General features: G+C 40.1%; 1 protein-coding gene across 8 annotated transcripts; it reads right to left on the reverse strand.

Annotated features, from left to right (window-relative positions):
• Positions 1 to 2261: 2261 nt before the first annotated feature.
• KEL (Kell metallo-endopeptidase (Kell blood group)) lies at positions 2262 to 26581 on the reverse strand. 8 transcript variants are annotated; one of them, XM_054806356.1, is made up of 20 exons: positions 25830 to 26074; positions 25593 to 25746; positions 23648 to 23818; positions 20503 to 20641; positions 18877 to 19080; positions 18177 to 18301; positions 17128 to 17274; positions 15838 to 15900; positions 14671 to 14859; positions 14134 to 14279; positions 12734 to 12857; positions 12118 to 12228; positions 10959 to 11057; positions 10357 to 10434; positions 9813 to 9916; positions 8753 to 8863; positions 6682 to 6749; positions 6285 to 6442; positions 5108 to 5404; positions 2262 to 4010 (listed from the first exon to the last, which is right to left on the reverse strand). In XM_054806356.1, exons 4-20 carry the CDS (start codon positions 20519 to 20521, stop codon positions 3834 to 3836), a joined length of 2220 nt encoding a protein of 739 aa, XP_054662331.1. In that variant the 5' UTR covers positions 20522 to 20641; positions 23648 to 23818; positions 25593 to 25746; positions 25830 to 26074; the 3' UTR covers positions 2262 to 3833. The 8 variants fall into 8 exon arrangements, 7 of the variants coding, with proteins under 7 accessions (XP_054662331.1, XP_054662322.1, XP_054662313.1 ...); XR_008574370.1 differs by lacking the exon at positions 23648 to 23818 and having other exon boundaries at positions 3993 to 4010; positions 5108 to 5202; positions 5309 to 5404; positions 25830 to 26073; XM_054806347.1 differs by lacking the exons at positions 23648 to 23818; positions 25830 to 26074 and adding an exon at positions 26085 to 26581.
• Between the last annotated feature and the right edge of the window lie 644 nt (positions 26582 to 27225).

The raw sequence follows: 27225 nt of genomic DNA on the forward strand, positions 1-27225 counted from the left end.
TAAAAAAAAATTATTTCTACTCACAGAGGCTGTGTGAGCCCAACAGCATGAAATACTAATAATTGGTTAAGCACTGAAGTAGGAAAGTCATTACATTTTCCTTTCCCCTCCACTTGCATCAGTCTTATAAAACATTTTTTGTCCAGTTTCAGTCAGTTACTTGTGATCACTACTTGTAAGGGGGAGCTACAGAAATGTTCAGGATAAAGTGTGATTTTTCATATCAGATTGTGTCCTATTGTTATGATCCTATCCCTTTCATTCTATTTCTTTTTAACTTTGAGCAGAGACATGCTCTTATTGATTTCCAGAAGCTTTCACACTCTTTTCATGCTTTAGGGTGTTGTTAGCTACCTATGATGCAAAGTCCACAGTGTTTCTGCCTAACAGTGTATGACACCTTTGTATGTCAGATGAGCTCAGTGATGTCACAATGTGCCCTGACTAAGACTGTGGTGCTAGGAAAATCCTGACTCCATTAGATGAAAAGGGGTAAGGAGTAGAAGTGTGTTGTGCTGGACTGGAGAATTGGATGGGGGCTAATCCAACCCTGATAGTGTCCCTGGGATTTACCATCTACTTAGTGGCTATGTTCCCAGCCACTTACTGCCCAGTCTTCTCTAATGCCTTCATACCATTGAAAAGCCAGACCATGATTCACACAGCCAAGAATGGACAGCAAGAGGGAAACAGTCCATCAGCAGGTGAGAGGATGGGTTGAAGTGAGAGGATGAGAAGGAGGAGGCTTGGAGAGCAAATAAAGGCAGAAAATGAGATGGATTATGGACAGAGAAGCTTGGTTTTGCAAAGACGAAAGCAGAAGAGGAATGAGAAGATATGTCAAGGGGCAGTGGGAGTCAGATGATCCCTAAGCAATAGGGAGCCAGCAACTGAGTGCGATAGCAAGGCCAGCAGAGATGGGCCCTCAGTTGCCAGGGCCCAGTCCCCACCGCCCTGAGCAGGAGAAGTGGGGCAGGCCTGGGGATGGTAGTCAGGGTCAGACAAGAGATCATCAGGGAAAATGCACTTAGCACAGCAAAGGGAGAGAAGTTTAGGCCAGGTTTGCACACATATCCATACACATCAAGAAACCACACTTGGGAATTATGAGGATGCTATGGGGAGGCTGAGCGTAGAGGAATATATGCTGAATGAGGAAGAATAGAAACAAGAAGAAGACAAGGGAAGCAGAGAGTGGGAAGGGGTGTGAATGAAAAGCTGCTTAGTACAAAGGAGAAAATGGATACACAGTAAGGGTGAAATGGAGTTGAAATTTTAGAAAGCAAGGAGAGAAAAGAGGGAGGGAAGCAGAGGTGAAAAGGATCTGAGTATGAAAGAAGAGAACAAGAAGAAAGCTTATGTTATCCCAACCCACCCCCAGTTACAGGCTGGGAGCAAATGGAGGAAACATTTGTGGCCTTGTCAACAGGGGAAGGAATGGATGTGATCGACATGGTGCAGCACAAGGACTCACAGAGACTAAGGAATTCAGCAGTGAAGGATTTGCTGTTGGATCTGGCTCTTTCCCTGAACATTGGCAGCATTGCACTCTTTTTTTTATGGGTGAGATAAAGCATGAAATAATTTCTATGGTCATGGATGATAACAATTTGAACATCTACATCTGTTTCATGATCACCTACTGGGCAGCATGGCTTCTCTTCACCGACCACATCCGAGGGAACTTGCAACGATGAGCACAAGGGCAAGAACCTTGTGCACATATTGAAAATGTTTCCTTCTCTCTTTGAGAAACACAAGAAATTCTCAGTCCAAGACTCATGCAATTTTTTTTCTAAGCCAGAACTCCCTTCTTGCACTTCCCATATGTTCTTTGTATAAAAACATCATAGTTAGTAACAAACAAGAATTGATTCAACTTACCAACTTCAAGGGTGACCCTGTCTTTTGAATAGAATATTCATAAATTTTTCATACATTGTAAGAACAAGAAAAACTTGTATATTCCAGGGAACTGTCCCCCCCATACACTTAACAGGATAGATACAAGAAAAGTTAAGGAGTTCTCAAAATGCAGACTGTCAATAGCTTTTGCTTTTTCTACACATTATAAACAAAGAAGCCAAGTAGTCTCAGCACACTGAAATAACTTCTATATTACACTCAAGGTCTGGTACAATGTTAATTGCTATTAGCATGTAAAAGAAAGACAGTCTGGACATGCTGCTGGGACAAAACTGATTAAAAAAGTGGAGGAAGAGTATACAGTGTTTAAATAGTAAAGATACGCACAAGCCAAATTTTGTTATTTTTTATCAAATTATTTTGAGGTATTATTATTTATTACTTGTGAAGTTCAGCTAAGAACTCCAGTCATGCTGGGAACAGTACAAATACAGAAGAAAGAAACAGGCCTGGTGATAAAGAGCTTGCAATCAAAGTAATTTTTTTCTCTGAAGCAAACATTTTATTCATATTTTGTTTAATTAATGAAAACAAAATCTCTGAACAGTCTGTTCCTCGAAAATATTTTGCTGCATTGGTCAACACTTGGAAAGGATTAACACAGTTATTAGGATTTTCACAATTCTTACAAAGCTTACATTGATAAGGGATGTTTCCACTGGCCATCACCTATTTCACAATCCCCTAGCAGCCAATATAATAAGTAAAATAAAAATGCTTCCATAATGAAGAACGGTTTGCAGAGTATGCAAAAGGTAGGAGTATTTTGTATACTTACTAACTTTGGCAAATTTTACAACATTGGTATAAAGTTTCTAATTATCGGAACCTGAAATTGATGTAATTATTAGATTGCTCTTGAGATTGTGCTTTAAGCACTTCCTCTGCTACCCTAAAATATATTACTTCTTACTGTCTTTTTCCTCTAAAGTAAATTAATACCTAAAATTCAATTTCAAGTATGAAGTAAAATCCTACAGCGGCTCTACTCCTCTATTCAGATGGTAAATATTTACAAATGTAGGGATGAGTGAACTTTTAGGGATGAGAGGACCAAGTTCAGGATCCAGAGCAGTTCTTGGAATTCTAACTGTTCAGTCTTCAGAGACTTCTAGAAGCCCTTGTGACTGTCCCATACTCCACCTTCAACCATACTCTCATCCCTAAATAGAGACTAAAAAAGAGAATCAAAGAAGAAAGATAATCTGTTCTCAGCTCACAATCACCCTGCCATCAATGAGGATGCTTTCCTCTTTTGTCTCTTAGGAGTTTTGCTGATGAAACAAAAAACGGAACAGGGAAGCCTTCAGTAACCTTCATTATTAAGTGACCTAGAACCTAGAACCTAGAGCCACTGAGTCTTTCCTATTACATTTCTCCATTTATTGGCAGAAGAAAAGAAGAGGATTCTTCCCTCTCTGGTAACTTACCTGTGTGGTTTGCAGGTAACCCATAGAATTTCCCTAAGAGCCAATCTTATATGAACAATTCTTAGCTTATTGCCCTCTCCATTCATCATGACTGTGAGGCTGCTGTAGTAGACAGGGAAGTGCACTGACCAGAGGGACTAATATTGTACCAGTCCTTCTGTTTACAACTCCTCAGAAGTTCTTGCCTACTAGAGACTGGCCAGTCATCTTGCTACCTTGGGACTTGCTAAACTCCAGAGTTCTCGCATCTGGGACAGAGTGCTGAGAGCAGTAGGAGGAGACCTTCTTCCCTTATGAGCTCAGTTTAAGAATTTTGCTACCATCAACTGCTGAGGAAAAGATAACAAGAAAAGGAAGGTAGAGGAGTGAATGAGAGCACCATGTCACCCTAGGGGCACAGAGAAGATGGTCATACTTTCATGGATCAGGCCTTCCTCTCCCTGGGGTCATATCGCTCTTCCTCCTTTTCCATGCAGATTACCAGATGTGGCACTTGTTGTCTGGGTTCATTGGCGATCCACTGGAACAGTCGAAGTGCTTAGCAAAGTCCTGGCTATTGCTGACAGGCCCACAGACACGAAGTGGCAAGGGACTGTGCGGATCTGTGTTCAGGGAAGACTCTAGTTTCTCAGGATCCTGGTGTCCACACATTGCCTGAAAGGAAGCAAAATAGAAGTCAACTTGGCTGAAAGTCCTCATGTGAACAAGACCTGAGCCTTCTCACGCATCTGCACACGTGACTCAGGCTGCTAGAGTAAACAAGGAAACACACTTACATGGGTGCCAACAATGTTCAGATCTTTCCCTTCACCACCACAAGTTCTGACTATTTTCCCTTTCCCTAAAATTCCCTGTCCCAATTTCCCTATCTGACAAGCCGTCTGCTCTTTTTCTATACTGCGTAGTCCAGAACACAGGGAGTTTAGACCACCTTGGAGTTTAGGCTCATGCAGCCTTGGAGTCCATCTACAATAATGGTATAGATGTAGTCTCAGTGTTTAGATTCAGCTTCTTAAGCAAAAGCAATGAGTGTTCATCAAGAAAGGAGAGCACTTGCACAACATCCCGTTACTACTCGAGAGATTGGGGGAAAGGTTAAGTGACTTTACTGTTGTTAAACTGGCAATCTTTTTCACTCATGTGATTTCAGTCTTTATTCGTTAACAAATGATGCAGTAGTTGCCAGACAGCCTCTGAAATGCAAATCTTGCCACCAAGACCCAATAATCTGTCATTTCAGAACTGCTTTTCTACACACTGCTCTGACCTATTGTCAATACCTGCACAAAACTTTTCCCTTTGTACAATTACAGTGACTTAGAAGGGTATGACTTTTCTGAGCACAGAAATCCAATAAAGTATCATGAGAAACTCAACTGCACAACTATGCACAACTGCACATCTTTGCACAAATCCTTACACCAGGTTCCCACAGAAATCTTGAACTATGTGTGCATGTACTTCTTGTTCTTTATCTCTAATCTCTTTATTTCACTATCAGTCACTCAGATTGACATGATATTTAGTTATTCACCATGACAGAGAGGCGGATGAAGGAAGGGATGGACAGATACATGCCTTTTCCACTAAAATTCCACTTTCCATGTGTAAGATTGCTCACAACAGCAAAAAAGTACTCAGAAGTTGGCAATGAAGCATGCTTTCCCTGACACAATTTGTCTGCTACAATTTAATTTTGGTAGATTTCAGAGCTTTGTAAAAGATATGTTTACAGACAGGCCTTTTGTTACCTTTGAGATCCATAACAGGTTAGGGGCCCTATATGTGAATTTTAGCTTTCTGAATAAGATTCTGGATCTCTCAGAAACATCGGTCATTCCCAGTTCTGTGAAGAGGGGGAAAAGTGATTGAATATTGAGAAAGACAAACTGTAATAATGTGGAAGACAATGGAGAGTGAGAGAGACATATGACTAGCCTAGAATTCATTACATGAGCAAAACTGAGGTAGAAAAGCTGGTCACGTGAAAGTCCGATCTCAGGTAAATCCTTCTCTTCTTTGTGCTTTTTCAGCCAATTCTTATAGGCCTGTGGAGAGAGAAAATTAATAATTAAAAAATCCCCCTTCAGATAGCATCCCAAAGCCATGTCTTCTGTCAATGAAATAAATCAATCTAATATATATTTAATAACTTAGCAAGTTTGTATCTCTTTGTCCTCACCCTGAGGCTCTGAAGGCCTCACTCTGAGGCTCTGCTGGCCATTCCCCTAATAACTAAGACAGGAAAATAACAACATAACTCCTTTCCTTCCCATTTCAGACACTACCACACACACATCATCATAAGAGAAGACGTAGTGATTGCAGTATGAAAGAATGAAAATTTCAAAGAGAGTGACAAATATTTGAATAAACATTAAAAGACTTTCTACCTCCCAACATTCTTCATGCAAGAATGTAACAAGTACCATCTGAGACCTAGAGATCTCAGAGCACCCTGCACTCAGTAATTAATTAAACTGCTGAACTACTGCATGAGGAAATAAAAAAATTATCTCTAGACTAAAGTATTGCTGAAAACATCATTATGTGGTCATTTTACCACCACACAGAATTCTGGTTTCTATGTCAGCTTAGTTCCTCAGATATAACATAGACATATAAATAACAACATACTTCTGTATGCATGACATAAATGGGGAAGTAAAGAAAGGCCCACCCCAGAACTGGTGAGGGGGAGAAGTGGTCTTACATGGAAGTAGTGAGATTATGAGCAAAGCTTTGTGAGGAATCTGTGTCAGGAATAGCAGAGGACATGCAGGGCACACACTGCACTAGCACAGGTGTGCAAGAAATCTGGAACTGGAGCAGCATGTAGGAGAGGGATGCAGCAGAGCAATCTTGTGGCATGTCAGCTGAGTTGTGTGGCGAAACTATGAGATTAGAGAAGTAAGTACACTACAATACCTGGTAAGCAATGGCGAGCCCTCCAGTGTCAGCTGTATTCTCCAAGAGTGTAAAAGTACCATTGACCTTAAAGTCATAGCTTTCATACTGTTCAACCAAGCAGTCTATAGACTTCTGTAGTGCACTCCTGTTGCATGTAGGGCATCCCCCAGGCAGCACTGTGGGGAAAAAAAAATCATAGAAAGTAAAGGTATTTCTGGCATTCACTTTTATTCCTCACATTAATCGCTGAGTCTTCTTAGTAGTCAGCATGGCCTGGAATGGGTTTTCCTTAGCTTCATCTACCTTAATAATACATGTATACATTGATACAGGGACCAGGATGTAAGATCCTCTGAGGGGGAAGTACCAGTGGGGACCTAGAAGAGTAAACAAAGACATCACAGCTGGTACCCACCATAACCATAGAATACATGAAGAAGTTCATGCGCCATGAAGAACCCGATGGCTCCAAAGTTCACAGCACTGAAAAATAAACAAACATGAAAAGAATGTTTTTGAAAAGAAAAAGAGGGCATTCTTTATAGCCACTGAGCACAACTGTGGGCTGCACAGGAGCATTCTACTCTGAGAGCACTTTCTATTTATTTTCTCTCAGATGTGGTCCACTGTAAAAATGCAAATACAACTGTAAAATTACTCTAACAATGCTTAAAGTTGTACCATGGGCTTCATTGAAGTATTTGTAGCTAATAATCCATCATAATAATGAAGACTCCGTGAATGAGATTCTGCCTTTATTAACTCTAATGACATGTATTGTTGTTGAGATATGTCCTTATTTACCCATTACTGGTTGAACTGTTGCACAAACAGTATCTGCAATGGTAATCACACAAAAGCAGGATGGTTGGAGAAGCAATCTTGCAACAGTTGTTTACTGAAAAATGATAAATGAAACTAGCAAGACAAATTAAAATCATTAATTACTCTGGTCTAGCATTGGTGATCTCACGACAAGCAAGAGTTTGTACTAGAGACCTTCAGCAGTTCTTTCCAATCAGAATTTCTATGATTCTATGCAATGAATTCACAAGTAGTCACACAAGTAAGAGTACACTCAAAATGCATTTCCATAATATGAAATTATGGGCTCATTTTTTTTTCTTTACATGCACTGATTAACACTGCTGAAGCATGAAATTGTAGTAGATCATTATTATATCACTGGGAACTCAGTAGGAAGTGACAAGAACTCATCTTCTCTTAGAAATGCTCTTTCAGCAGCTCTGCAACTGATAACTTATAATTGTTGCCCAGAGAAGTTGTGGATGCCTCATCATTGGAAGTGGTCAAGGTCAGGTTGGACGGGGCTTTGAGCAACCTGATCTAGTGGAAGATGTCCGTGCCCATGGCAAGGTGGTTGGAATAGCTATCTTTAAAGGTCCCTTCCAACCCAAACCATTCTATGATTCTGTAACAGTTGTACTGCTTTGCTGACTTCTTATTTTAAAAATTATCCTTACAGTCATCTGAATTGGCTTTTGTCAGCAAAGTTTAAACTAACACTGAATACAAAAGGAATAAGAAGCAGTAGACATTTTTTCAGAGAGGAAGAATATGATAAGTGACAGCCCGTAGCACTGGGAAAAAATTTTTTTTCTATTATTCTTTTGAGGTGTCCTGTTCTTCATACTATAATGAATTCATGAAATATGCAAGCACCAGAAGGTGTCATATAGCTAGTGGTAGCAGATCACCATGGAGAAAATAGCTTTTAACTGAAACATGTTTCTTTCAAACTTCAGCCTCTTGCCACAGCTTATCTTTCAGTGCAATGGGATTAGGAGAAGTATCTATCATTATCATGCAAAAAAAAAAAAAAGGACATAAAATAATATTTTTACAGTCAACTGTTTTAAGTGCTTTTAATATCAGAAAAATGTTGCTTAATAGGTCTGTTCCCTATGATGAAAGAACCCAACTATAGAAGTATGGTCTACAGAAGTGACATTGTTGCAGGGGAAGACTCAGAATTAAAAATGTATTTGCTTGTTAGAGAAGGTTTCTTTATAAAAAGGAAGAGAAGAACTGTGTTTGATCCATTTGAAAAAGACTTCTGACAAGAAGTTGCTCTGTGAAGCTCCTATTTGCTCTGGGTTAGATTTCTCTGTGTTAGATTTCAGGAATTCTTGGAATCTAGAGAATGAGGGGCAAAGGTGAAATGTCTTCTTTGCAGTTAACCTACATGAGACTTCCGCCTCTTTGCTCTGAAGTAGTATACTTGGCTTAGCTTAGTTTCACCTAGATTCTGATTTTGCTCCAGCAGAGCCAATAATCACACTCTTTCAGAATTCATAAGGTAGTATCTATCTGGCTTTAGGAAAAGCTATTTTTCCCCCTTTACTGTGTCTTTCTGGGATGCAGTAAGAAAAACAGGTTAAAGACAGACCCATTAAGACTCTTCCTGGAAACACGGTGCAGTCAAGGGACTACCTTCAGCTTCCACCTTTGCAGCCCGTTCATACCTGGGAAACGCCGTGTGGAAAAAAGGGCTGCGGAACATTCCAGCAGGAAAGACCACCATGTTGTGCCTTATTGAGTAGTATGAATGCACAGTCCAGGGGGACACATGCCAGCTAGACGCAGAAGAAGAGAAATGAGAGAATGTATTAACTCCTTATCTCATACCTTGCTCCTTTCTTCCACTGGGCTTGCAAAAATGGTCTGCTCAGTACAACTATTCATACAGCAGCAGCAAATGATTAAATTCACATTATCTAGAGTTAAAGGTGTTTGAAATAAACCTTCACTTGTTTACAGACAGTCAGAGCTAGTAGCTTAACTTTCGTATGCATTAAAGTATTCACCCTCACAACTTCTCTGTCAAGTAAGTCAGGATTAGTAACCTCCTGTGAAGTCCTGCATAGAATACTCTTCAGATGATGTAGCACACCTGTCAATGCTGCCTGCTTTCTGAAGCATCCTATGTCCTGACTTTGAGGTGACCCTGGCAGCATCCACATCATCACAGTGCTTTGCTGTTTGCTTTGCTGCTAAGTCCAGGAGAACCAGCTATCCCCTTTACTCAAGGGCTCATGGGCAAAAAAGGTTCTTTTTTTCAGGGGTCTGGGGCTCCTCAAGGGTGGGGTTTTTTGGTAGCATGAGCTCAGGCTGAATACAAGACAGGCTGCCAGATTCAAGGCTTTTTTAAGCAGGATGCAGAAATGTAGCCTTGCAGTAAAGAAGGACAACAGCATCTTGTCTTGCACTAGGAGAAGTGTCGCTGGCAGGTCAAGAGAGGTGATTATGCCCCTCTATTCAGGACTGGTTAAAACATGCCTGGAGGAACTGTGTCCATTCTGCCCCTTCCTCCCTGTCCTGTCTCTCCCCACCCCGACCTGCCCTCTCCCTCCTTCCCCAGTTAAAGAGAGATATAGACATACAATTGGACACAGTCCTGAGTGACCTGATCTAGCTGATCTTGCTTTGAGCAGGAGGGTGGGACTAGGTGATCTCCACAGGACCTCAGTTAGTCCACAAGTGTGTTCTTCTGTTAGATTTTTCAGATCAGTATCTGACACTTACTTATCCTGTGAGTGATGTTGAAGGAGTTTCAAGTAGGAATTTTCCCTCAGTACTTTCAAGCAAGTCACCACATTGAGGAAAAAACTGTCTTCATTTATCTCCAACTGAGGGAAGAGACAGGCAATGTGACTGTCATAGGGCATGAATTAGGAATGAATTGGACAGTATGAGAAAAAGAAGAGTCCCACAGGTCCAGAAAAAAGGTTCATCAAAAGACAAATCAATGGAATACTTGTGTGTTTTTCTCTCCCAGTTCTAAAGACCTTAAATTCAAGACACGACAGGAATGTTATCTGCAAGCCAAACAGAACGTACAAGCAGGTCACAACCAATCTCTGCCAGCCACTCTAAATAGGAGACAGCATAGGCAACAATATAGAAGCAACAGATGAAGGATCTCTGGGCCTATATGTTCTCAGAAAATGAATAGCAGGAAACGTGCATTGCTCTAGAGGTCACAGCCTCTTTAGCAGCAGACAAGATAGCAGTTGGTACAGGTAAACTGCCAATAATGATGCAGGCATGTTTACATTATATGGCTCACATTCTGATATTCCAGGTTCACTTTCGCAGTCTGGAGTATGTGAGCTGGATAGCCGATCTCTACTTGTAGTTTGGAAACCTAAATCATAATAAACAAATGAACAAAAAGAAATATGATCAATAGGAGGCTTTACATTCTGTAAGTCCTTTTTAAACTCTATTTCTAAACAACCTAAATACATTCAAAATGATAGCTACTCTGTTTCAATAAGTCATCATCTCTCTCCTTTCTTAACTCAATGACCTGAGGCCTAATGTTGTTCTACTCTTCTTTTTCTTTGTAGCATTATTTTCTGGCATTCAGCTTTATAGTTTTTAACCTCTCTACGTGTAAAAAACTGAATTGTATTTCAATACAATTAATTCAGAGTATCCATGGACAAAAAACCACTGAGCCTCTCTATGCCTACGTATCAATATATGATCGCACGTGCATAACAGCACTTATAAAACCACCTACAATTTTCAGAGGATAAGAAATCTATTTAAGATTGTGTGCCTGTAGAAGCAGGTAGAAATATGTGAAGGTGAAGGGCCTTCCATTCCTTCTCCAAAGACTTCAGAGAAAGGAAGGCCTCAGTAACTGCAGCCTTCTGCACGCACCAAGACTTTAGCCTCTTGGCGAGTCTGTTCATCCATCCACTCCAAATGATCCAGTTGGCCATAGAAGGCATCTTGGATCTCAGAGAACATCTGCTCAGCCTGCCATGAAGAAAAGAAGACATGGTCAGAAACGCAGAAAAACATCATTCAAGCTTAGCTACCATCTTCCCATGTTCCAGTAATGCAACCACAGAATAATTTGGGGAAATTTCCTCTTCTTGTGATGAAAGAGATTTCAATTTCTACAATGATTCAGGCTTAAGTTAGTTGGCATCCAGTGGTTCCTCACAGGGCTCACCATTCTCTCCCACACACCTTTTCATCTTGCCTCTCACTGTAACTAAGAGGGAAACATAATTCTTTTTCATTTAATCTCTGTTGGGATACTAATGGACCAAAGGATTACCCCACTTCTTGAGTGAAATGAAAATACAGTATCCACAAGTATTTCATGCTGGTGTCTCCTTTTCCAAAGTTATGGCAATCTGAGTCTCTCCTTCACAAAAACACGTTTTGTTCATTCAGCTTTGTGCTTCACTGCACATAGTCTTAGTTTTCCCATTAATTTTTCTTGGGGTTATTCACTCTTGTCACTTTATGCACTGCCAACTCTTTATAAAACCTGATGCCTACACTAAATTCCCTCGAAAGAAAAAGGAACTCTGATCATCAAAGAAAAAAAAAAAAAGGAATCTTTTCCACACTGCTGGCAGGTGTTCCTTTTACTGTGGATCCACTTAGAAAGTTTTGGCATTGATTTGTTTCTGTACAACTGGTCACATGATGGCTTAATGGCTTTGCAATTGAAAATCTTATTTAAATATGTCAGATTAGTGATGAATACTGTTAATACTAACTGTCATTCCAGGAAGTACACTGAGATTGCATGTATTTGTAGGGCTGTCATAGGTATTGGTGCTGCACACATGACTTTGCTAAGGTATTTATGCATTGATTATTCTAACAATGACAGCAATGTCTTGTTCCGACATCTTTCATTCCCAAAAAAGGAGGGGAAGTGCGTAAGTACAGGAATATGTAAAAAGGTATAAAACCTACACATGATTTTGCTGCCTTGATATGGTCTTAAGTTGGCATGTCAAAAAAAGAAAGAGATGTAGCTGAGCTCTGCTTGGGGGTTAAGAGAATGAATACCTACTAGTTCCTTGGTCTGCTGAGGGAAAATTTCTTGCACAATCATCTGTGCTAGAACTGGCTCAAAGAAAGAACTGGTATCAGTCAAGCACTTCCTCCAGCGCTCAGCTGGGATCTGCAAGAGTAGAGAAAGACATAAAGACACATGAGAGTGAGGACAAAGATAGGAAGAAAGAAAAAAGATATGTAAACAGTCAGTAGCATATATGCTGTCATCTAAAAATGACAGCAGTGAATAAGTAATGTAGTTCCATTTAAGCTACCTCAGAAAATTTAAATGAAGTAAAACATTGATTTCTTTATGATTTATTCCACTTACTTTCACACAAGATGAAGATTCATATGATAGCTGAGACAAATACGTAGAATAAAGGTGACCATCCATATATTGTTCCCTACTCCATGATACAGTGCACTTAGCTCTCTGAAATTTTGTGTGTCACATCTACTCCCATATTTCTTTGAGAAAAGGGAAGCATTTAACGGCCTAATGAGAGTAGTTTTCCTCCACAAATATAAGAAACTCCATCCAGACAAGGCATCAAGAGAACATCCAGAAGGCGTGTCCTTGGGTGTTCAGCTGCTGTGAAGGCTGAAGATGATGTTAAAGGCTAACTCACCATTCTAGATCCCATTTTTCCATACAGAATCTTAGATAGGTCCAGGCGTGCATCTTGGAATCGACTATCAAGGGCTGGGGAGAGAGTCCCAACCAGACAAACAATCATATAAATGTGAAGGACCCTGTAGGAAAATGACATTTAAAAATACATCCACTATAAACAGAGGCGTGGCAAGTGTCAGAGGAATAATTTGAGGCAGAGGAACCCTAGTAACCTGAACAATGATAACAAAGTACTTTGAATGGGCTACACCTGGGGCTTTCAAAGGAGGCTGATTTGACATGAATCCGCCAAAGAAACTCTCTCCCCAGAACATGGTGAAGACTCAAGGGATAATTGCCTGCTGGGGCACAGAATTCTTTATGGGAAGCAGGAGAAAAAGCATTTTTAGGACTGAGTGAAACTTATTATAGAATATTTTGAGGGGTCTGTGGGATTCTGTGAGACCTATTACAGGATGTTTATGGAAAGAACCAAAGGCAGGAAAAGGGAAGAATCGTGGTGGATTGGGGGAGAACGCACGTGGGAAAATGGAGAGTAAAGGTGGTAAGAGGCAATGGTTGACCGTAAACTTGTGGCTTGCCAGGACATCTGTCTGACTGAGCCCTGCACATGGTCATCAGGATCTGTTCTATCTTATTAAATGCTATTCCTAAATAGCATTCTACTCTGCGTGTGGGGGTATAGGACTGGATACTGGAGAGACAAGGAGAGTTAACTACTGGAGGGACTTTGGTTCAAGCTAGCTGCCCGAGAGAGCAGGGGTCTGAGAGTTGGCTATTGGAGACACTAGAGGTTTGGACCAGCTACTGGAGAGATCTGCTTGTATGTGTGTGTTTGTAACAGAAAGAGACCAGAGTACCAGCAACCAAAGTAGATGTGCAAGTCTCAGGGGCTTATATATCCAGATGCCAGAAGCTGTGGTGGGGATCTGGGGCCAGCTTCTCGACAGACTGAATATCTAAGAACAGCTATTGCAGTGATCCATATTGTGTGTGTACATATATATATTTCACTAGTATAGACCAATCCTGATCAGCTAGAGAGGAGAAATAGGATCAGGCTGTCTGAGCTGTTCATGTTTGTATGAGTGCTATGGGTGGGTGGGTGCCAGTAAAGGCATTGTATTCCATCTCTGTTGATCTGTGTGACATACAAACACACACACTCACACACATATATATATGTGTGTGTGTGTGTGTACATGACGAAGCCTATTGGGAATATATGCTAAGCCTTGGTACTGGCTAAACCTGTAGATATAGAGCCACAGCAGCCTTGTAATTTTTAGGCTACTGGATTCAACAGCCTTTAACACAGACCTCTTTAATTTATGGTATCTGAAGTTAATATTTCTTTTGCCATGAACAGCTACAACCATAGATACTGACTCCTACCTTTCCTTCTGCCATTGTTTGATGAGCTGTGACATGCCTTTTAAGTATTCCATGTCATGCACTGCAATTGGCTGAGAAAGGTTCATTGGCATAGGATGGAAAACAGCCTGGAGACATGACAGCCAGTCAATAGCAGGTGCCTTTTCCTAGAAGTAAAACAAAGCTTACATGCTGAACTATGAATCTAAATTGACTGACAAGAAATAATACGGAAACTGGGATAGTTTCTCTAAATAATATTAAGAGATACAAGTTAAAGTCGTTTTATTACGTGAGTATTGATGATAGTAGAAAAGGAGAATTTACTTTTTTAATTGAATTAGCACTGGGGAGGGGAGAGAGTTGTGGGCCTGAAAAATCCAACTGCTGTCAATAAAAGACCGTAAGTTAATAGGTTATTTAAAGGTCAACAGACTCCAACAGTAAGTTGCAAGGGAATGGCATCTAAACACAGTATCTCATATCTCTTTTGATCCAGATATTAAAAATGTGAATGTCACATGTAATTGTGTTGCTCAAGTTCTAAGGCATAGATACCTGTAGCTCCCTAATGGTAGTGCGAAAGAACAGCATCCCCCTCTGCCGTCTTTCCTGCAGTGGGGTGACAACTTGCTGGAGGTTAGAGATGAAGGACAAGGTAAGGGAAAAGGAATCAGGGGGACCATCCTGTGGCCCTCCAAGGAGGCCCCCCAGCTTCTTCAAATATGAGAGATACACACGGAGAACCTGCAATACAGAGCATATGACCAGTGGGAGAAACATAACTGAAAATTAGCCACCCCATCCATCCATCCATCCATCCATCCATCTTGACAATATAAGCTTCAATCGTTCAAAACCACTGCAGGCCCATTCCTAAAACTGTTGTCTTCACTGCAATATCCTTATGTAATTCATGCAGAATACAGTTTGCCAAGTACAGCTCCCCTCTCAGTGAAGAACACTGAATTCCCAAAAGGTTGTTTTTGTCCCAGCTTACAATTACATTAAATCCCAAAGTCATTTTAGAGATATAGGCCTGCCATCTCTGGAGTCAAAGGAGAGAGATGTAGTGATATAATGAGCCAGAATTTTTTGATGGAGAGAAAATGCCAGCTTCTTGCTTCTATGTTCATGAGGTATCAAAGGAACGCTTGTGTTTGTTAGACAGGCTTATTTTTTTGAGGACTCTTCTGAAAGAGTCAGACTGAGAAAATGAAATCAACTTAGTTTTTATAAAGTTCAGAAAAATGACAGAGCTGTGATGAAATTAATTTTGTTGCAATAACTGCCAAGGTCAAGGAACTTGTTTCCCCAGTTTAGATTAAAACATTTTAAAATAACTTTTAAAATGCTAGCTACCCCTTCCCAATACACAAATTTTAAGTTATAAAGCCTTACTTTGGACAAGAATTTTTTTTTTTTAAACATTCATTCAAGGTGAAACCTAGGGGGAAGCCCAGGATCATATTACTTAGCAAATACAAATTAAAACATTCTGTTTCTATACAAGAAGTGTAGACCTAGTATCTAAAAGTGGGTTACATTTTACAAACTCTCTTTTTGGAAAAGTAGAGAGTTTTGTAAAGAATTCCTTCTGGAGACATTTTGAGAGGTCACTGACCGTCACCCATGGAAACAGACCACTCTGAACCAGGAGGCAATTCAAGGAGATCCCTACACCAAATAGCTATTTTTACCTTTCTTCAGCCTCTGATATGTTACCTCAAGATAATTTTTCTCTTTGAATTTACTCTCAGGTGGCATCTCAAACTCAGGATGGTCAATCTGCAAAAAGCAGTAAAGAAAAAACATCTTGCTATTCCCCAAAACACTGGAAATGTGAGGATATGGTCAACCAGTTTTGTTAATCTCTGTGTCACAGAATGAAATGTTAATAAATTGCTTTTACTTTTGGAAAAAGTTTTCTAAGTAATTTTTTTGGATCTATCATATTCTGCAGCTCATTTACAAGCTCATTACAAATCTGCACTGACTGATATTCAAATATAAAAGACATTGTTAAATATTTCTACATAGTGCACTGGTTTTGGTTGGGATAGAGTTAACTTTCTTCATAGTAGCTAGTACGGGGCTGTGTTTCGGATTTAGGCTGAAAACAGTGTTGCTAACACAGGGATGTTTTAGTTACTGCTGAGCAGTGCTTACACAGAGCCAAGGCCTTTTCTGTTTCTCACACCACCCCACCAGCGAGAGGGCTGGGAGTGCACAAGGAACTGGGAGGGGACACAACTGGGACAGCTGACCCCAACTGACCAAAGGTATATTCCATACCATATGACGTCATGCTCAGCAGTAGAAGAGGGGGTGAAGGAGGTTGGCCAGGGCTGCCATTGCTTGGGAACTGGCTGGGCAATGGTTGGTTGGTGGTGAGCAAGTGGGGATTTTGAATCACTTCGGTTTTTCCTTTCTTTTTTAAATTATTAAACTGCCTTTTAGACAGTTATTAATTAATTTATTAGAATTATTAGAATTATTTATTATTTATTAGAATTATTAGAATTTATTAGAATTATTAAACTACCTTTTACATTTTCACACTTTTACCCTTCTGATTTTCTCCCTCATCCCACTGGGTGGGGAGGTGAATGAGCGGCTGTATGGTGCTTAGCAGCCTACCAGGTTTAAACCACAACAGTAAGCTGCAAAATTCATAGTACACAATGTGTATTAGACACTTAGTACTTAGAATCCATTATTGTACTAGTCATACCCATGAGCATAAGAAGAACCAGACCCTTCCATGGTGAAGTACAATCTACACTGTCGGGCAGAAGAGATTAGAGAATGTAAGCAATTTATTCTTTCTTATCTGCTTATTTTCAAGAAATAAGTGCTTTTTATGTAATAAAATCAAGAAGTTTACTGAAATTTAGGAAAACTTTCTTCAGAGAAGAACATAGGCTTAACTTGAGTAACCCTGGGTCTCATGGGCTATGTAACTGACTCTATTTCCAGTGCTTCCTGATAATTTTCTTTCTTTAGTCCACTCACCTGAATAATATTGGTCTTGAGGTCAAAAGGACTAGGTCCCACATGGACTCTGAAAAAGGGAAAGGTGTTGTATCTGCCCATGAGAGTTTGAAGAGTTTCATTAAAATCTTTTGCTTTCCCCACACCTGTGATATTCCATCCACCAACCTAGGGAGGGAAACAGCATGACAGGAGGTGAGAAAAACTTGTTTGATCATATTCACAAAATATTTTTTTCACTCCCACAAGCTCAGTCATTATGACAACTGAGAAGCAACAAAGCAAATAGCAAGAGGGGAAACTCATGAAGATTTCTACATACCCTGTTGCCTTTAAAATGACCTTTCACTTTCACAATGAATTGCAAAATGACACAGGGAAAAGGAATTATAGTTATCAACAGAACAAGGTGTATAGGAAAAAAGCAGGAGAAGAAGGAGAAAGAGTTCTCATTTTTCTAAAGCCATCCAGAAGGACAACCAGGGATCAGGGCTTACAGGTCCCACCTCCCTGCCAAGCAGATTCACAGGTGGGCCTGCAGTCACTGGTCCTTCTGCTGGAAGGTTCTGCATCGTCCTTGGAGACAGGGCATAAATGTACAGCCCTCCCCAGCACTGAGAGGAGTCTCCCAGAATGGAAAGAGAAGCATTTTCCTCTTTAAACAAGCTTCCCTGAAGCCTGTAGTAGTGGATGGCCATCAGATCTCAGACACAAAAATGTCACCCATTTTGCACAATGTTCCCTGGTCTGTTAGTTGGATCTTATTGAACTGAGCTTCTGACATTAAAAGTGATCCCTCTTTGCAGACTTGGTTGTTGTACAGTTCTAAAGTAATATGTAAGGTCATGAGGATAGATTCAGGTACCTTATGTCAGAAAATCGAATCTTGAAACAGCATGTAAAGCTAGAAGATTTATCACTTAGAATTTGTGCTGTGAACCATGAGCTTATTTCAGGGCCAGATGCTAGCAAAATTCCACCATGTAGGAACATATGACCCTAACTTGACACTTTCCTTTTTCCTGCAGGAATTATCTTCTGGAGGGAGAGGAAAGAGTGCAAACACTCACCTGATTTAGGAGGTTCTTCAGTGGTTCAATTCCTTGAGATTCTATCTGTTGTGTATCCATGCAGGAGTGATAAAACTGGATTGCCTTCTCCTTAGCTGAGCCTCTTATCCCAAACTGTGGGCCCTCTGAGGAAAACAAAATAGATGAAAAACTACAAAAGTGGCAAAAAAAATTTGAGGCAATATTAAAGCAGAGAAAAGTTGTACAAAAATATCACACTGCACTTTGATTCAGAACAATTTAGTAAATATATCCACACTTCCCACAGTCACTCAAAAAAAGAGACCTTCTAGTGCCATGACTCTTCCTATTTGCATGGAAACAGGAAAACACAACAGGAAAGTTGTGCATATCTAGGCTTCAGTCCCACATGGAGTCAGGACACATGACCAGAGTGCTCATTCAGACAAAAGCAGCAAAAAGGGTCTAATTTTACAAGGCAACAGGAAAATGGTTTTGGTTGCTGTCAGAATTTTAAAGTGTGACTTTCATCTGTTACACTTGTCAAGGGGAACTAAAATGTTTAAAATGCGGCTATTGTAATATGACATGCTCAAGAATAAAGCTGTACCAGTAATGATAGAAGAAAAAAGAGACTGGACTCAGTCCCTGTTGGGAATGACTGTGCGCTCAATTACTAGTATTCTCAGCTCTGACAGAGGAAGATGCTGAAGGTAACACACCAGTCACCTGTCCCTACCTAAAAGCCTTTTCAGGATCAACTGGTTTTCTTCCAACAACACATCAAATACATTTAGTGATTCTTCTGTGGTTCTGCTTGAGTGTTTGCCTTCCCAGCTGCCACAGGCATATTTGTAGAAATCCTCACAGGGGTCTACAGTGTCATTCCTAGAATTCAGGAGTCTGGCCAATAGTGTAAGACCCAGTTCGGCATCACAGGATCCTGGGCAGGAAGCAAATAGGAGAGAACTGAGCAGTGACAGTGGAGAGTGAGAACAACACTGAACAAAAAAAATTAGGAGTAGGACATTTCCCCTGAAAGATTTATTTTTGGTACAAACATCTTTGCATGCAGAGTGTTGAATTCCTTGTAAATTTTTGCTGAATATGTGTTCTGGTCTTTCACTTCACAGGAAGGTTGCCTTTGCACTTTATAAGGGAGATTCTTTAAATAAAGGACAGGTTATCAGTCCAGAGGTGGTGTCCTCTGTTCATGCTATCTAGGCAGTCACAGGTTGGATTATTCTGCCTTCTCAGTGTATTTTCTCTGAATCAGCCAACTTTGGCCAAATGATAAACAAGGAGCAACTGATGGGATCAACACATGAAGCAAAAGAAGGACATAGCACAGAGAAACTAAGTAGATAAGTTTAAAATGTGAAGGAAGATGTTCAAGCATGGGAAACTTTTCTCAGCAATGGTATTTGTTAAAACAGGGCAAAGACTTTCTAGTACATCTTGCTTTGATCTACAACTCCCTTATCTAAACTGCTGCGAATCACTGGGTATGTGTTCTCAATTTGGTTCAGTGTCTTGTATCAACATCAGATCAGATCAATTATTTACTGAAATAAGCCACTTGTAAATCAAAGTAAGACTTTCCATACTATGGTTTCAACAGTTGACATGGGAGGAGGTAGGCAGAGTGGAAATAGACAAGATCTAAACTAACTTGGTCTCTGTAGTGAACAGTCTCCAACACATAACAAGGACTAAAGAAAAATACTAGATGAAGAGTCAATAATGTTTATTTTGGAGCAGGGAATACCTATATCCACCAATATAAATGCGTCTTCAGTACTGAGCATTCTATATGCATAAACATTTACAAGGACCATTCTGCAGATAGTTGTTTAGGAAATTCAAAAGGCAAATTAATATTTCTGGTCTGTGCTCAGAGCTCCCCCATCAGCAAGAGACTATGACTTTTCTTTCTACACTATGACTGCACTGGTCTGTGCTAGAAAACTAGGACTAGACTTATTAAGTTAGAGATGGAAAGGTGGAGGAGGAGCTCCATATGTCAGATTCAGTCCAGTTTCCTGGAGGTGACTACAGACAGAGCAAGACACAATGATGAGATGCAAGACAATATAATGATCGTCTCCCTCAAAACCAGGCCCAGGCACATTAAGTGGCAGGCAGAGGAGGAGGAGAAGGGTGGGGATCTCTTCCTACTATGACCCAAGGAAGAGGCAGAACAGTGTATCTTTTTTACAACTGGTGTTATGATTCTTTGAGATTCTGAAGTCTAATTCTTAACACAGATGCTAAGCCTAATAGACAATGGACGCAGATAGGAGAGAAAGGGTTCTTAAAAATGGGGTGGGTAAGGAAGCAGGGAAAAGGTTATCCCATATTATACCTAGACCACAAGTCATCATGATGTAGGCGATAAGCAGTGTAAAGCCAAGGAGAGTACTGAGAAGTGTACACAGAAGTAGGCTTTTCCCCTGAAGGCATCGTTCTTTCTTTGCACCTGTTCTCAGCTCCTGGTCACAGGTCTGAAGAGAGAAAAATGAGACAAACAGAAAAAATAAAGAAAGAAAAAATCGTATTAAAGTTGTCACTGGTCAAATACTCTGTCTTCAACCGCATCTAATAGAAAATCACTCGCAGGACTACTGCCAGAATACCACAGTCATCCAAGTCATCTAGGTGACTGTACTCCCTGGAGCTTTCTGACCTCCTTCATTTCCCTGTCTTTTACAGCTACAGCTGTTGCACAGTATTATGAGTTACGCATCAAAAAGCCATCTTGCCATGAGGAGGCCTGTCCCTCCATAGTTCCTTCTGGTTTATGGAATCACCTTGCATATACCTCCTGAAGATATCAAAGGCTTTTTAAGCCCAAAAAGCTAGTTATAGGATGGCTAGGGCTGGTAGTTCTGTTACAGTCTGGCAACCTGAGCACTAATTTCAGATCTCTCCTCAAGAAATAACTCCTGCATCCTAAGCCCTCTAGTCCAGTTCAAGTGGGAGAAAAGATTTGCCCTATTCTAAAAACTGCAGTAAACTGTAAGTCACAGAGAAGAGCTTGTATACAGACGGGTTTTCTCTCACTTAAATTTAGTTGTGTTCATAATCAAAGTGTGTGTTTTTAGTCAGTGGAGAAGGCCAGGCACCTTATGAGTACACCTATTTTAGACATCTGCTGAAGCATCCTCCAGAGTTACCTTTTTCTCCATTGACTGCAAAGGAAGCTAGATGACTATTTTTGGATACAGCTCTAACATCTACCTGGATAAAGTTAGATAAAATGACATTTACTCTGTGTGTCCACTGCTTCTATGTACTTTGATGTATATGAGACTGGAGAACAGCAGATTACAAGAGAACAGACATGGGAATGGATGCTGGTAATATAAGGAAAGGGAAAGAACTGAAAAAAATTAAAAGTGGAATGACAGAATAAGAACATACAGTGAGAAAAAGGAGGCAGAAGGGAAAAAAACCATAAGATAATGGAAAACCTAGGAGGAAGAGGGATAGAGAAGAAATAGTATAGCAAGCAAGGAGTAAATCGCATAGATGTGAAAGCTGATGGAAGTGCTGTTTTGAGAGTCTTACCTGCCAGTGTCAGGGCCTGGCATGCACTGTCCCCACAGCCTCAAGTTTAGCGCCTTGTGCTCAAGCCTTTCTCTGATAAAAGAAAGCTGTTCAGGAAACCTTGACAGGGCTTGGAGCTCTTTGAGAAAAAGCTAGAAGCAGCCTTGGTGGAGATGCGCACTTCTTCACTTGGGAGCTGCTTTTGCAGCTCTCATGTGTGATCTCCATCCAAGCTACACTGCAGCAGCAGCCATGCCTACCTATGGCTGGCTATGTACCCCTGGATCCCGACCTTAACCTACAGACTTGATTCTGCAGGTTTGACCTTGGACCTGCATCCTCACAATGAATTTACCTGGCAATCTACACTCTTGGTTGACCGTGGCTGCTGTCACCAGACCTGCTTTACCCCCCTCATTCCCATACTGTGGGGGGTGCACCCCTTGCTGGTAAAGTCATCACTTCCTGACTGTCTTGTCATGATCCTCAGGTTCTAGATTCTCTTCCCTTGTCTGCCCTTGCTGCTCCCTGACATGCAGCAGCTAAACTGCATTTGTCACCACGCTCAGTATCTATCTTCTTTGCCACAAAACCAGAAAACATAGATCGTTACAAAAAAACACAAGAAGAAATGAAGCAAAATCCTACAAGAATTAAGTACTTCACCTGAGGAAAAGCTAAGGAAATGAATGAGTCTGCTGTTAATCATCTTGCCTAATATACTATGTACAATTCCTAGAAAAATATTAAAGGAAAACACAGAAAGAAAACAGATCTCATAATTTTATATCTTTCCAATGTGCATTTTATTCAATCATTAACAGAAGCCTCTCAAAAGTATATGTCAGCTTGTTTGACTCATGGAAGCTGCTAACAAGGGTTAAATGCCTAACTGCTTTTCTCCCTTTAAAATCTAATTCTCATGACTTCTTTAGGCAGGTTACAGAATAACTAAATGGAGAGCAAGTACATACAAGTGAATCCTGGCATTAAAAGGTGCTAGATACAGAACAGGATCATACTGGCAAAGTACAGTGTAGGAAATATAAAGGAATAAATCCCAATTCCTTTCATATGCCCCTGCAGTGAAACACTTTAGTTTTTACTCCTCAAGCAGCAAGTAAGTGTCACGACCTAACAGTATGGCAGATAAGTGAGCAAAAAAAATTTGCTTGGCTGAAAAGGAAGAAGAAAAAGTATTCTTCAATCTGGCCTATTCCTACTATGAAATATTTATAATTTTGCAATTTTTTTGGTCTCATGTTATCAGAGGACATCTGTTTCTCTCTTTCAAGTACTAAATGGCATGGCTGTGGAGATACTAACAAGAAATTGGTATTTCAAGACCATCACAGCAATTTCTGCCAAACTTCTGGTTAACCATAGGTCTATTATCGGGCCTATATATTATGTTCCTTTTGAAATGGAAAATGCATCAAATTACAGATTTTTAAAAATCTGTAAGAGAACTAGCCTGTCCCCCTCAAGACTCCAATGGGAAACAACTACAGAAGTACCTGGCTGAGAACAGTATACCCCAAAAAATAGCTTACCCCAAAAGGAGAGGCAGAGGAGTGGAAATTGTTTGTGTACTGTTACTTAGAAACTGAATTAAGGTCTGTGTTATGTGAGCCATAAGGACAAAAAGTGCTGTTCAAACACTTCACTTTCCATAAGGAATGTTTTTCTAATCTTGCCTGTTACTGGAGCTGGATTTGAGAGAACTCGTGGACCTACATAAACATAGAAAAAAGAGGAGGGCAGTCATACTTAGTTGTCCCTTGTATCATTTTCATGACAACAGCTTAAAGAAATCTAGACAAATATCTGCTCTTCCCACTACTCTTATAAAGCTAATGACCTGGGGAATATCCCTGTCAGATTCTTTATCTAGTATGAACTTCACTTTTATGCCACAAATGGACTAAGTGGTTCACAAGCACTGAAATACAAAGCCCTACCTAATTCAGTGATTCTTGGTCAAGGAAGTGTGGATTTAACTAGATGGAACTGGAGGTGGCATATAAAAACTTCCAGGCCACAGGGTGCAGGAACATTACATAGCTTGCAGGAAGCACTTTATTGTGATGCTGGGTTGCCTGCTCCATATAAAGAGACAAGTTTGAACAAGCCTGTGGAAAAGGATAAAGAGCCTTTAATGTCTGATAGAGCTTTTCCATATGAACTTCACTTATAAGTAAGTGAAAAGAATGATTAATATTTGCATGAAGTTGAAGATGAATGCAATTTCCAGTACAGTTTCTGTTCTTTCATGCTTTTCTTTTAAGAATGTGCAAGTGCTCAAATTTAAATGGCTTCACTGTAGCTAAGTGAGATCAAATGCCTGTAAAATCACTAAAAGCTGACTTCTAATTGTCCTCAATTATAAAATGAATATTTTTGAATGTATGTAGTACATGAATCATCTGATTAAAATGTGAGCAAGACTTAGGCTAGCAGAATCTTTACAGGTTCTGTTATCACTAAAGCAAGAACTGTTTGATGCAACTAAATCAGGCAAAGAATTTGATTTTCCTTCAGCATCTCCTTCTTTCTGTGAGCCATTCCTGAATTCTGCAGGGAGGTTGAAGTTCCCCTACCTAATTCTTCCTCACCTTGCATTTTCCCAATGTTTACTACTGTTGCAGAAAAAAAAGCATATAATTTTTATGAAAATGTAGTAAATTAAAATAAAGAGATCAAAGGCAAGGAGAACTGGAGCTATTTTTCATAACTATTTGCCAGGCAGCTTAGGGATATTATTTTTCAGTCAGTAGATTATTCATGAATTTCTGACTTTGGCTGTTACCCAAATCGTGTTTATCACCTTAGTCATGTGGATGACATGTTTTCAGACTAATGCCCCAATACTCACAAAAATGTCAACATTTTCTTAAATTTATCTTTTGTCAGCAAATCACTTAAGCACATAAATTGAGCACATTAAATGCCATTTGAGAAATGATACTTTAGCCTGTGTTCAGAATATAGTACCTGCTAACATGAGAAACTAAACATAAAGTTTGCTGAATTATATTTTGGACTACTAAAAGTTTGAAGCATAACCATGGCCAATAACTATTTAAAGTTATTTTTGTCTGATCTTTATCACACGGAAATATGAGAATGGATATACAAACCAAATGTTTATGAAAATTCTTCAGCCAGAAAAATGGAGACGAAGTAAATAAAGTGACTGCATTACAGCCAGAGATCTTGGAACACTGAACAGCTCTCCACATAACAAAATGTGCACATTTCTTTTTTTATGTTGTTTAGTTACCTAGAAAGCTTTATTTATCTCTACTGTCCTTAAATGTTTTGTACATTTTAGCAACCCTGAGCTAACAGTTCAGTTCAGTGTGATTTGTCTGTAAATATGCAATTAACTTCATTAGTTATTTACATAAGACATCAAATCAGGAAAAGGACATTGCACTACATGGGGAGAATTAGGCTTACCATGTCATTCTCACGTTCAGAAAACTATGATGTGTTTACCCTCAATTATTTGTGGGGGGAAACTGCATGTTTCTGCATAAGTAATTTCTTAGAATAATTTGTTGAAAAAATTGGGATACAATAAAAGATGCAAATAATAATATTGATAATAATATTGATATTACTACTACTACTACTTATTGGTCAGTGCTTCCAACAGATCTGAATACAGCCTCAGAATGGCCATTAGGATGACTAACAGGAAGGGTAAGAACCCCCAAATCCTCACACCACATCACACATCATTAATTCTGAGACATGGACAAGCCCCTTCTGGATACAAACTGTCAAAAACTCAACTGCTGCAGTTCCCTCGGGCAATAAGCAGCGTTGCTGTGGCAGAGGAAAAGAGAGGGGTGCAATGAAGGTACCTCAGCAGACTGCAAGACAGACCCATTTCCTTACCTCTGGAAGAGTCCTCATCCTTGTCACTGAGCAGGCTTTGCTCCTGTGGTTACCAGAGTTGACAACTCTGTTTACTTGTTTACTATCAGTCTTCTGTGCCAAGACACACCACTAAGTTCAGAGACGATCTCTTCTTCCCAGCCGGGCTATTGCTCTGGGGAGGAGAAAAGAGAGGAAAAACCCTTAGAAAACATGGGAGGGAAGGAAATGGATGCATTTCTGCAACTTTCCACCCACCTTCTCTTCCTAACACCTCTACTTCACATAAAAATCTCTATTTTGTTCCTTTCTGCCTCTCCCTGTGACACATGTGTTTTTCTGTCTCTTGAAGCTGCACTGAAATCTTTTTGAACAGAAATATGTGATTCTCTATCTCCCCCAGCGTCTTCTCAACTATTTGCTGCTTCTTTTCTTTCCAACAGCCTGACTATCCTGCCCACCCAACAAGCCTGTTTTGGTCTGATATTCTCACTGCTACTAGCCTGTTTGAACCTGCTGCTCTGGGGCCTGGAGGCCTCTGCCTGTTCCAAGATAGCGTGGGTTATGGATCCTAGTGCTCCTCCGCCTGCAGAAGCAAGGCCAATGTGCTGACGTTCTTTTTGCTCGCTCTCATCTGCATCCAAAAGTCCATTCAAGGGGTGAACACAAATCCACTTCTGATTCTTTTTTCTTTTGCACTGAGGCATAAAAGAAATCATTCATTAACTATTCTGTTTACAGCTGTTCGTTGCTTCTCAGATGAGGGCCAGCCTGTGTGTCTTTACTTCCTTAAGGATGCATATTGGAAAGACTTGAGAGGGAAGTTTGTCTGCTTTGAGAACTGGGATCCAGGATCACTTCCCTGAAGCATTAAAAACTGAGTAGTGGACACTGGGAGTTGAGACCTTCTCAAGTGGCAGCTGGGAGCTGAGAGAGATGGTGGGGACCAGTTTGGTGTCAGCTTCCAAAATGACTGAAACAAGCAGAATATCAGGACAGAAGTGTTTACCTCTGCACCTTGCTAGTCTCTGAGGGGAATATGATGTCTCGGTTCACTAGTCTGAAGATAATTAGGTATCTGTTCAGTTGTTCAGAGCTTTCCAAATCTTTGGTGTCTCTCTCCTAAAGTCCAAATTTTCTTCCCACCTTCTTCAATCTGATTTTTTTCCATATTCCTGTAATGCTTGCATGATTTCTTAACATCTTTGATTACACTGTGACAACAGACTTCTTATATTGCTGAAACCAGTTAACTTCCAGTTCTTTCCACCTCTCAAGTCACTGGTAGCTATATATTTCCACATTTACCAAACAACTCTAAATACTGTAAAAAAGGTCCTTGCATACTGCAAGAAAAAAAGGTCCTTGCTGACCTTTCTTTCCTTGCAATAGGTCACTTCCCTTCAGCTTAACATCAGAATCCAATTTCCAAATACTTCTTGCATAAACGATTGAGATTTGGCTTAGTGGAAATAAGAAGACACTCTTGTGGTAGTCATAACTCTTGCATCGCTGGGAGGATTACTGTGATCCATACTGTCCAACAGATACAGAGGTGCTTTGTTCATTGTGGCCTAAATTAATTCACAGCTAGTCAAATCCCAAATCTTTGTGAAAACTGAGAAATGGGAATATGTAACAAAATTCAGCCCTT

This window comes from Grus americana, chromosome 1 (assembly GCF_028858705.1).
Source record: "Grus americana isolate bGruAme1 chromosome 1, bGruAme1.mat, whole genome shotgun sequence".
In the NCBI taxonomy this organism is placed as follows: domain Eukaryota; kingdom Metazoa; phylum Chordata; class Aves; order Gruiformes; family Gruidae; genus Grus; species Grus americana.